This window comes from Sebastes umbrosus, chromosome 2, assembly GCF_015220745.1.
Source record: "Sebastes umbrosus isolate fSebUmb1 chromosome 2, fSebUmb1.pri, whole genome shotgun sequence".
In the NCBI taxonomy this organism is placed as follows: domain Eukaryota; kingdom Metazoa; phylum Chordata; class Actinopteri; order Perciformes; family Sebastidae; genus Sebastes; species Sebastes umbrosus.
In genome coordinates, this window is record NC_051270.1 from 40,306,691 (window position 1) to 40,318,825 (window position 12,135).

Here is a 12,135-nt window from a genome sequence, read left to right on the forward strand (position 1 = left end):
CATCAGTAGATATACTGTGGTGAAGGTCATGATTGTCCAGCTTGTTGTGCAGATTGTTCAACTCCGGTGGTCATTTTTCATGCCTCAGTTTGTTGTCAAACATTTAATTTTTTATCCTTTTGCAACTTATGTGTCACTATTGACAAGCCTGACAATCACAGTTTTGTCTTTTAAGTCGAGATGACATGAAAAATGCTGTTTTAACCCACTAGATCACCAACCCGGTCATATTGTGCACCCATCTAACAATATATGCAACTATATATATATACAGACGTAGGCAAAGTTGTTGGTACCCTTCCGTTAAAGAAAGAAAAACCCACAATGGTCACTGAAATAACTTGAAACTGACACAAAGTAATAATAAATAAAAAATTCACTGAAAATTAACTAATGAAATCAGATATTGTTTTGAATTATGTTCAACAGAATCATTTTAAAAAAACAAACTAATGAAACTGGCCTAGACAAAAATGATGGTACCCTTAACTTAATATTTTGTTGCACAACTTTTGAGGCAATCACTGCAATCAAGTGATTTCTGTAACTCTCAATGAGACTTCTGCACCTGTCCACAGGTATGTTGGCCCACTCCTCGTGAGCAAACTGCTCCAGCTGTCTCAGGTTTGAAGGGTGCCTTCTCCAGACTGCATGTTTCAGCTCCTTCCACAGATGTTCAATAGGATTTAGATCCGGGCTCATAGAAGGCCACTTCAGAATAGTCCACTGTTTAGTTCTTAGCCATTCTTGGGTGTTTTTAGCTGTGTTTTGGGTCATTATCCTGTTGGAGGACCCATGACCTGCAACTGAGACCAAGCTTTCTGCCACTGGGCAGCACATTTCACTCCAGAATGCCTTGATAGTCTTGAGATTTCATTGCACCCTGCACAGATTCAAGACACCCTGTGCCAGATGCAGCAAAGCAGCCCCAGAACATAACCTAGCCTCCTCCATGTTTCACATTAGGTACAGTGTTCTTTCTTTGGATGCTTCATTTTTGCATCTGTGAACATAGAGCTGATGTGACTTGCCAAAAAGCTCCAGTTTTGTCTCATCTGTCCAAAGGACATTCTCCCAGAAGCTTTGTGGCTTGTCAGTACGCATTTTGGAAAATTCCAGTCTCTCTTTTTTATGATTTGGTGTCCTCCTGGGTCGTCTTCCATTAAGTCCACTTTGGCTCAAACAGTGACGGATGGTGCGATCTGACACTGATGTACCTTGACCTTGGAGTTCACCTCTAATCTCTTTGGAAGTTGTTCTGGGCTCTTTGGTTACCATTCGTATTATCCGTCTCTTCAATATGTCATCAATGTTCCTCTTGCGGCCACGTCCAGGGAGGTTGGCTACAGTCCCATGGACCTTAGACTTCTGAATAATATGTGCAGCTGTAGTCACAGGAACATCAGGCTGCTTGGAGATGGTCTTATAGCCTTTACCTTTAACATGAAGGTCTATAATGTTCTTTCTGATCTCCTGAGACAACTCTCTCCTTAGCTTTCTGTGGTCCATGTTCAGTGTGGTACACACCATGATACCAAACAGCACAGTGACTACTTTTCACCCTTTAAATAGGCAGACTGATGATTACAAGTTTGAAGATACCTGTGATGCTATTTTACAGGACACACCTTAGTTTAAACATGTCCCTATGGTCACATTATTTTACATCTTTTCTAGGGATACCATCATTTTTTGTCCAGGTCAGTTTCATTAGTTTGTTTTTAAAATGATTCTGTTGAACCACAATTCAAAAACAATGTCTGATTTTCATTTGTTCATTTTCAGTAAATTTTTATTTATTATTACTTTTGTCAGTTTCAAGTTATTTCAGTGACCATTGTGGGTTTTTCTCTCTTTAACGGAAGGGTACCAACAACTTTGCCTACGTCTGTATATATATATATATATATATATATATATATATAAATATATATATACATACACCACACACACATACTTTTATATAAAAGCCAATGATCTTTTCTTCCTGTAAAGCAAAAAGAACGTGTTCTAATGTAAGCTGGTTTCAACCAGTAATATCATGACATCCATCCGTCAATAAATCTGGAACTTTTAGCAACAAGGGAGGTGTGTGTTGAGGCTCCGTATCACACTACGTTCTAAGCCCGTCCACTTTTAAGCGGTCCAATCAAATACGAAGGATTTGGTTTAAATACCTCTTGTAACTGAACACCGCTCTAATATTTCTTTTCACTGTGAAATACTCACAGAAGTTAAAAACGTTCTAACTTTCGTTTCACTGGGACTTAACAGCTCCACTAACCAGAATTATTTTGAATAACATTTTGCAGTTTTGAACATGCAAACTAAAGACAAATTTCTGCCTTTTGCACACAAAGAGTAGACAATAAAGTATTTTCTATTCTATATTTTTATATTAACAATTTGATAAATGACTGTGTAATATGAAAGGAGTCTGTTAAGGCAGCCACTGTGATCAAAGTGTCTGCAGGTTTAAACTTAAAGGGACAGCGTGTAGGATTTGGCAACCAACTGAGTATCCCTCCGCTCACTCCTCCCTTTACAAGACTGAGGTAACCTGAGCCACCGAGTGCAAAGCCGCGGTAACGCCGTTCACCTTCCATACCATAATAAAACTACTTTAGGAGCATTGGAAGTCAGACTGCGGCTGGCGGTACTACGGTTTTACACTCTGCGGCTCACGTTACCGCAGTTTCACAAGCGAACTACGGTGGCCTTCAGGTAACATAAAAACGTGAAAGTCTCTCTAGAGCCAGAGTTTGGTTTGTCCGTTCTGGGCTACTGTAGAAACATGGAGCAGCAACATGGTGAACTCCATGAAGAGGACCTGGAGCGGGTCTTCTTAGTTTCAGGTACACTAATGAAAACATAGTTATGAATATTATATTGCATTTCTGCTAATAGAGCCCCTGAAAGTTACACACTGTTCCTTTAACAGCAGGTTTTGCACATGGAAACCAAAGACACATTTCTGCCTTTTGCACGCAAAAGTAGGCAAAGTATGTTCTATTCTCTATTTTTAGATTAACAATGAGACAAATGTCTGTGTGTAATATGAAAGGAGTCTGTGAAAGGGACTGTTTGTAAGAATCAGAAATGTGCCAACCTGTTAACCTGTGGCCGTTAAGTCAACGAAAGTCAGCGTCCTGTTGCTGGCGCTTGTGCTCGCTCTACATAGACATGAACGAGCATCGCTCAAAACAGTGAGGAGACACACGTCAGCTAAAAGCACAATATCACTCTATATGTCAGCTGCTTGGCAGTAATGTTAGCTGACCAGACGAAGGTCTCTCCATGAATCGATGCTGATCCTAGTGTTGGCTTTTCCTGCCTCAGCCTCCCGACCGCGGCCGGAGGGAATAGGGGAGACACCGGAGATTTGGTCGGAGACGATAACGTTTCCCATTGCAGAGCCCCGTTCACTAGATAGAACTTTGAGGTGTTGGTGCTTCCATGTAGTTTGTGTTGGAGTTGAGTCTGAACAGCGTAGCCACACGCGAGCGCGCATGGGACACTGACCCGGATTGATTTATACGTGGAAGAAGTTACAAACAGTCCCTTTAAGGCAGCCAAAGTGTCTGCAGGTTTAACCTTAAAGGCACAATAATAGTGTCATGACCAGAGTCCTCTTTCAGAGTGACTGTTTTCCCCGTGTTCTCATCTCTTCTAAATTAGCGGTGTGAGATAACGGCTCTAATTGAGTTTGTCTAATCCCGTCCCGCTCTGCTCGGCTGCTCACACATAATTGTTCGGTAAAAAATGAACACAACTCCGTTTGTTAATCACTTGTTGCCTTGATTATTCTAATTCATTATTGCACAGAATTATTTATGAATGCAAATTAGATTCTATTAATGATGTAACTTTAACAAGACGAGGCACTGCTAATTGTCTCCTCACAGCGGGAGGCAACAAATAAATTCATGGACTTAAAAGCAGGGTTGGGCAAGTTGTAATCATCACAACTATAATTAGTAATACAAACAAAAGGATTATCTATAATCAGTGATTTGTTATAATAATGAGTAGCTCTGCTCTTTACTGCATGTGAGTAAAAACAGTTTTTCATGATTAACCTCCATTCAGGACACATTTTAAAGTAACAAAATTTCATTCAATTTCATTTCAAAAATCATTTTATTTTGTACTCACAATGAACCTTTATAAATATTATGTTTCAACATTGTTTCAATTGTTTCAATTTTCAATATAATCGTGGCCTTAAAATAAAGTTTGACTCTGCTGTTATTTGACCTGCCCAGGACAATATGGTGTCTATGACATATTACAAACATCATCCAGTGTAAAGGTAAAAGGCTGAGTCTCCATAGCAACAGCTGCCGTGTGTGTGTGACAGAAGAGTTCAACGTCGTTACTCCAGCATGGCCTCGTTCCCCAGTCCAAATCCTTTTGGGCCAAAGTTTTTGGCGTAACAAACTGAAGAGAAAATTTAAAAACAACGCTGAGTTAATAATGACCATCATTTTCTCTCTGTGTGTGTGTGTGTGTGTGTGTGTGTGTGTGTGTGTGTGTGTGTGTGTGTGTGTGTGTGTGTTTGTGTGCATGTGTGTTTGTGTGCGTGTGTGATTGTGTGTGTGTGTGTGTACCTTTACAGTACAGCTCTCCGTCCTTGTCTGTCACATTGGTCGACTCCAGGCTTTTACCACACAGCACACAGCGGAAACAGGTTTTATGCCAGGGCTGCACACACACACAGAATTATTAATAATAATAATAAGAAGAAGAAGAAAGATAAATAAAGCTAAATCTAGCTTTTAAACAGGACAAACCCCCTAAAGCTTAAATTACGACCCCTAGGGACCCAGAAAAAAAGACATGAGCAATCACAAACTATAAGCAGAGTCTGAGAGTGATCGTTAGCAGTGTGATAGTGGAGAAAGAAGCTATAGATTGAATTCTTCTACGTTTCCCAACATAGTTAATGAAGTGTTGCTATTGGCTAATTTAGACAATCAGTCTTAAAGGAGCAAAATTATGGAACTGTCTACCAATACCAACAACCTTAGAGGTATTAAATCATGGCTAAAAGAGAAACAATATTGTTCTCACACTTGTATTTTGTGTATGTATTTTTATGGATGTATTTGTGAATGTATATTCTTTTATTTATAAAAAGTTTCATTCAAATCCATCTCGGACTTTTGGAGTTATCGTCCAAATAAACCAAACAACAAACCAACAAACCAACACCGGTGAAAACATAACCTCCTTCCTAGGCCTTTGGCCTTGGTGAGGTAACTAGCACACAACCACTTGTATTAATCCCTGAGTGTCCCCCGTGGCTGACGGACTGTAATGACTTTGCCACAGAGTTCCTGCCACAGTTTACTGTTTTGCTGTATTTTTGGTTTCTGCCTGACACTGCCCAAAGTAAAGCTTCGAAGAGAGTGTTTCTGCACTTGGGTCGTCATTATCTGCCACTGTTACACCACTTGTTTGGGCTCTAGAACACCTCGGTAGTACCGTTAACAACAACAGAAACAAATGAAAGAGATGATTTAGAGATAAGAGGTCTGAATTCAGATTGCAGTCAGTCTGCTGGGGCAACAGGAAAGCAACAAGTCTACATTAAAGAGTGATGTATTTTAAATGTGTGGAAAGAAAAAGCACAATGAAACAAATAACATTCAAATAAAAGCCAGAGACTTAAAAAGCACCACGGTGTCCTTACCTTTCCCGCTGCCATCACCTTCTCTGCTGCGTAGACGGCTTTGGAGCAGCGAGGGCAGCGGTCTGAGCATCCAAACTTCGGGGAAGATTTATGGTCTTGGTTAGGTCTAGGGCTTGAAGAAGCTGGTGGTCGTGGTTTAGAGCTGGAAAAAAAGATTTTGTGTGATGAAATCTCCGGTCACTGGAGTTAGACTTTCTTATCTGTAGTTTAATTTTTGAGGACAGATTGATCTGTTTTTAATCTGCTACCAGCCAGTATGCTTTTATGTATTCACTATCTTTGAATATTCACAGTTCACATTTTGTTCCCCTCATGTCTGAGTGGAAATCCCTCTGAAAGAGCAGTATGGGGCTGTAATAGGGCAGTATGGGGCAGTATGGGGCAGTATGGGGCAGTATGGGGCTGTAATGGGGCAGTATGGGGCTGTATGGGGCAGTATGGAGCTGTATGGGGCCGTATGGGGCAATATGGGGCCATATGGGGCCGTATTGGCCCGTATGGGGCCGTGTGGGGCAGTATGGGGCCGTATGAGGCCATATGGGGCAGTATGGGGCAGTATGGGGCCGTATGGGGCTGTCCTTGACCAAAGAGATTCTTAGTTGAACACTTAATTGTACCAAAAATAATTTTTTGGTATTGGATTGTGCCATGAACTACACACATGATGTTTGTCAATTTAAAAGATAATTACAACAACTTCCGTATCCGACTCGTGATGCCTTTGGGCCCAAAAAGACTTTCACACTGGGAAAGAGACGTCTGTAACTCAGAGGATCTTCTTTTTTTTAGGTTAATCAACATCCCAGTATGAACACTCTAATAGTCCTTATTTAAATCAATAGGTCCTAAAAGTTGTAAAATACACTAACAGCTGAATCCAGAGTTATTTCCCTTCCTCCGTTCATGTGAATGAGACCCAGACCGAGGCTGGAGCGAGGGCTGGAAGGAGGAGTTAAAGGAAACATTACCGTGCCTGCTCTATGGCAAGCCCCCAGGAAATATGCCGGTTGTCGATCCCGACTTTCGTAGTGGCCTAACGGCGGTACCGCAACTTCCGTGTCCGTCACGTGATGCCATTGGGCCCAAAATGACTTTTCCCATAGACTTCAATCGGGAAAGAGACGTTTGTATCTCAGCGGATATTTTTTTTTGAGGTGAATCAACTTCCCGGTACGAACACTCTAATAGTCCTTATTTAAATCATTAAGTTTTTAAAGTTATAAAACGCAGTAATAGCCAAATCCAGAGTTATTTCCCTTCCTTCGTTCATGTGAGTGAGACCCAGACCGAGGCTGAAGCGCAAGCCGTGACAATGGCGTGACGTTGGGACCCCGTAACCAAGTCCTGTGACCGAGCGGTCGATACTCCGCCAAGATCCGGGTACTTTTCCAGACGGAAGTTGAGCCATTTAGGCTTCATGCGCCACTGAGCAACTCTCATAGGAATGACCGGGGCCCCGCCTACAACGCTGGATCCAGTTCTTTTAATACATCCATGCTCTATCGGACCGATGGAAGAGGAAGATCACGGGACGATGTTGGTACTTTATCACTCGGCAGTCGAGCCGGTTTGGCTTCGTGCAACACTGAGCAACTCTCATAGAAATGAACGGGAGCCCGCCTCCAACCTCCATGGTCTGGAAGGTAACACGCAAATTGCGAAACACTCGCAAGATGGTTAAGGTCAGGCATTGAGCTTGATCAGTTAAGGTTAGGATAGGTTGTCAGGCAGCGAGTCTTGTGAGAGTTTTTGCAAGCTTTAGCAAGTTTCTGCAATTTGCGGGTTCTTCTAGACATGACTGTGAAACCGCTCAGTGAACTACATGTCTTTCTTCTCACACAATATATGTCACCAACACTAGCTAGCTAGCTAACTTAGCTATGACCACGCACAAATAAAATGTTATCTGACCTGAAGTGTTTGATACAGCGACTCCTGGTCTCTTTATCAGCCGAGAGGAGAAAGAATGATCAGACCTGTCCTCTTTCTAATGACGTATTTTTACAGCCTGATACTTCAACAGTTTGAGGACATCATCTGTGTTTGGTGTGTTTGACCTGGCGCAATTCAGACGGGATCAAAAAATGATTTGTCTCTCGCCATTGACTACAATTCAGATTTGTCCTGAAATAAGGTCCCATGAGGTCCACTGAAAGGGGCGGGACTTCGCCTCTCTGTGATGCAGGAATGAGTCCCAAAACCTGGAAATGAGCCCTTCTGGTTCCCTCGTCTGGAAGTCAATGGGTTTTTAGTTAGATGGCTGAAATAAGGTTGGTGGATGTGGTTAACACAAGCTAAAGAGATTTTAACGTTTCATTCTACAACATAAAATAATACTGAATTTTGAAGCCTTTACGTGTCTTAAAAAAGGCGGTTACTATCAAGTGGCTAAATGAGACTATAAATGTTATCATGCCGAACACTACTCCGTCTTTAGCGCAGTGGTGGTGACATGAAGTCATGCGACCGTGGTGTAGTTTGTTTATAGCCCAACGTTAGCTTTTTACTTCTGCCGATTGCATTCACACTTCAAAAATCATAAAAATGGTGTTCATTAGTGGAGATTATCTTGCTGAACAAAACGTGTAAGTATCATAAACGTGTTTGCTACAGAGCTGGTTTTCTGCAAAAATCCAAAACCTAACGGAACAATCCCATTGGCTTTTTGTGGAGGGAACCAGGGCGATGCTAACTTCCTGGTTGGCCTACAAAAATACGTGATCCCTGCAGCGCTCTAGGGTAAGTGAGCAGATATGTTGACATGTGATTTGGGTGGAATGAGTCATTAATGGAAGCAGACTTGTGTCTCTAAGTGCAGTGTGAACGTACTCCTGAGAGTATAGGCCTGCAGGTCGAGGAGGATCTGAGCTCAGAGCTCCGGCTCCGGCTCCGTATCCGTAGCCTTTTGGCCCGTATTTCTTGCCGTAACAGGACTTGCAGTAGATCTCAGATTCGTGCGCTGCCACCGTGGTGCTGTCCAGCCCTTTTCTGCAGCTCACTGTGTGAAAGAAACACAAATATTTTACACATTTGAACCAGCTGTTGTGAAATGAATTCAGTTTGTCCAAACTGGGGAGTCCTGGTGGAGTAATGGAAGTTAAATAAAGCTCCCACCCAGCTAGTTTTATCAGTCAACAGTGCCATTACACATAGTCAGATGTCTTGTGTTTCTATTTGTAGGAAGAGAGGAGACTGTAAGGGGGAATGTGAGCTAATCACAGAGGCCTTTCAGAGCTCCCTCTGGAACAATCCAGCAGTCACACAGACTCACTGTCCAACCAGCCGCACGGTGTTTGTGTTGTGCACAGAGCAGTAAAACTATACGAGGTGTCCCTGGATCAGAGCTGCAGATGGTTGTGGCTTAACAACTTTGGCTGTATGACAACAGGACAAATTCAGTTCAGGACGCCCAACGGTCAAACAGGAGGAGAGGAGAGGAAACTCTGCAGCCAGAGAGCAGCCATTCAACTACCACAACATGAGAGTTACATGAGAAAAAGGGTGTTTTATAGAGAACATATGAGAGATGAACTGAGAGAACGTGGTCAGTGTCAGCTGAACTGTAAAAAGGAAAGAGCATGCAGGAGGAGGATGAAGAGTAGTAGAGAAGAAGTGGTGTATATAGAATATGAAGAGATAGAGAACAACCAACGAACAAACCAACGAAATGCAGCAAGGAGAAAAGAACGAAAAGATGAAATGCTGCAAGAAAAAAGAACAAAGGAACGAAAGAAAATACCAAATGAAAGAAAGAAAGAAATTAAGAAAGAGAAAAGATGAAATTTGGCAAGAAAAAAGACAGAGAGGGAAAAAGCAACTAATAAGTAATAGATAAAGGGAAAATGAAGCAACAAAGAAAGTAAAGAATGAAGGAAGGAGGCAGCAAAGAAAGAAATAAAGTAAGGAGGTAATAAAGAAACACATAGAAGGAAGGAAGGAAGGAAGGAAGGTGTTAAGTTTGAATATCATAGGAAAAGGAAGCAGGGAAAAATAAAGAAAAGGATAAAGGCAAAATTGAGCAAGACAGAAAAAAAACAGGAGATAAGAGAAATGAAAGTAAAATGAAAAGGCAGGAAGAAAAAAGAGATACAGAAATGAAGAAAATTAAAGTAAGGGAGAATTAATAGAAATAAAACAAACTAAATAAAACCACAAAACCTGGACTATACTATACTATACTATACTATACTCTCTCTCTCTGTAACATGGAGGGAGGATGTTTAACAGCTCTATATTCTGCTGCACCAGTAAAGAGAAGAGGAACCAGTGTGCTCACTGCAGATGAAGCAGGTCTTATGGAAGCTCCTGCCGTTACACTGGATCTCCTCTGCATGGTACGCTGTCTTGTCACAGGCTGCACACTTGGCACCTCCTCCAAAGTTTGGCATCTGTAAAGGAAATTGTGGTATTAAAGGTTTATGTGCATGAGAAACAAAAAAAAATAACTGCAACAAATTATTTTATTTTCATTTATTTTTAATCTATATATTGGTTACTGACAAAAATTACCCCCATAATAGTTTTTAGAGCCTGCAACTAACAATTACTGTCATTGACAATATCTCGGTATATACTTATTTAATCAATTTAATGGCATGCTCTATTGACCAGGTCTCCCTCAAAAAGGAGATTTCAATCTCAAGGGACTTCCTGGTTAAATACAGGTTAAATAAAATAAAAATAAAATAAATATAAAACTTCAGTAAAACAGCACATTTTCACATTTGAGGAGCTGAAATTAGAAAATCTTTTGGCATATTTGCTTGAAAAATTATATAAAAGATTAATCGATTATCGGAGTTGTTGCCAATCAATTAATCAACTAACTATTTCAGCTCTTTTGTCATGTAATATCTTAAAATAATTAAAATACTAATTTGTAATGATATCAAATGAGGACGAGGCAGGACCTCCCAGCATGTTAAGATCTAAAGTGTTTCAACATTTTCATTTGATAAATGATAAGTGATTCAATGTCAGACCAAGTCTGACATTTCCTTGCATCCCAGCAGCTCCATTTATAGGATACATACATTGAATGTAGCATTACGATCACCACAGACAACATGTTCAAGACCCTTCAACCTGCCATTTAGCTCCATATTTCCTTTTGGGATTGACTGGTGCACAGAAGAGTGCTTCAATTGTTATTATTTTCAAGTTTATTTGACTGGGACTTCGTGTAATAAACATAAAGTTCAATACTTGAAGTCTGATGCATTATACAGAGATATAGCTAAAAGCTCATTTTCATCCCCAGTCTGCAGGCATGTTAATGCTTACAGCATACACATTACATACAACAAGTATAATGAAATACGGTTCACTATATACATTACATAGTCACAGGATGCATATGGTATTTACATTTGATTAGTTAATAGCAGTTCAGTGTAACCTTATTGAATCATGGAACCCTGTATCTGTTCAGGACATGGACATATCCGATGTGATTGTAGACTGAATAATAGAACTGTAGGTAACACAGGAGTGAGAGTTCAACTTCAATCCAATGAGTGTTTCCTCTGAACTGAGAGAACCTTCTGACCTAGATCTTAAATAAACCCTAAAACCCTAACCGTACCTGTGTGATGTCTTGATGTATTTCTGTCTTTTTTAACATGCAGTCTGGTGGTTCAAATCCTGTATCTACTGAAACACTCAACCCTCACACGGCGTTACTCCTATTTCCTCATCAGTTTCCATGGTTCTCATCAGATTGGACTCTAGTACTACTTGTCAGCCTGGAGATGTGTTAGTGCCATCCTGCCTGACATTCCACTTTCTGCTCATATCAGAGGCTGCCGTCCCCTCCCAGGAACGGTATGTGATATTCTAGGAGCTGAGGCTTTACTGAGACGCCACACAGACAAACGCCAGGCTGCCTCTCCATCAAACACCACAAACAATATCTGATTTATCTTGAGACAAATCAGAGATCTCACATGGAGCTGACTCCTGATGCTTAGGTTCATGTTGTAATATACCCCTCAACTACAAACAGGAAGCTTTACTACGACAGAAAGGGGTCCTTACCTTGTATCCTGTGTGCTTCGGTCCTAATGTGGCAGTGAACGCTCCCCGGGCGGCTTAAATACCGTCCATCTCGCCATCACCGCGGTCCACCGGTGACGCCTCAATGAAACTATCCTACTAAAATAACTGGTGACGGAGCAGAGCAGAGCCCTCTGACCCTTCATCACAGGCTGAAAGAGGCCTGAACATCAGCCAGTCCAACATTTGTTCTGGACTCACAGGCAGACACAGGAAGCTCTAAACAGAACTGTGAGTGACAGTGAGACATCCTCATGGTATGTTACAGGATTATGGACATAAATGATGCCTGACAACTGCACATCTGAATGGGAACACATTTGTGAGCTACACTAGTGACTCTGTGATGACCATTACACACCAGAAAACAAAACGGTTGGATGGAT

General features: G+C 41.2%; 1 protein-coding gene across 1 annotated transcript; it reads right to left on the reverse strand.

The window, feature by feature from the left end:
* Nucleotides 1-4,101: 4,101 nt before the first annotated feature.
* csrp3 (cysteine and glycine-rich protein 3 (cardiac LIM protein)) lies at nt 4,102-11,888 on the reverse strand. Its single transcript, XM_037790233.1, has 6 exons — nt 11,732-11,888; nt 9,972-10,083; nt 8,525-8,693; nt 5,696-5,837; nt 4,611-4,704; nt 4,102-4,440 (listed from the first exon to the last, which is right to left on the reverse strand). The coding sequence occupies exons 2-6, from the start codon at nt 10,081-10,083 to the stop codon at nt 4,376-4,378; spliced, it is 582 nt and encodes a 193-aa protein (XP_037646161.1). The 5' UTR covers nt 11,732-11,888; the 3' UTR covers nt 4,102-4,375.
* Between the last annotated feature and the right edge of the window lie 247 nt (nt 11,889-12,135).

Coding starts and splice junctions, on each gene's coding strand:
- csrp3 (XM_037790233.1), bottom strand. CDS start 10,083: ATGCCAAACTTTGGAGGAGGTGCCAAGTGTGCAGCCTGTGACAAGACA. Junction 8,694..9,971: donor TAAGACCTGCTTCATCTGCA/GTGAGCACACTG, acceptor TCTTTCACACAG/TGAGCTGCAGAAAAGGGCTG. Junction 4,705..5,695: donor AGGTGATGGCAGCGGGAAAG/GTAAGGACACCG, acceptor GTGTGTGTGCAG/CCCTGGCATAAAACCTGTTT.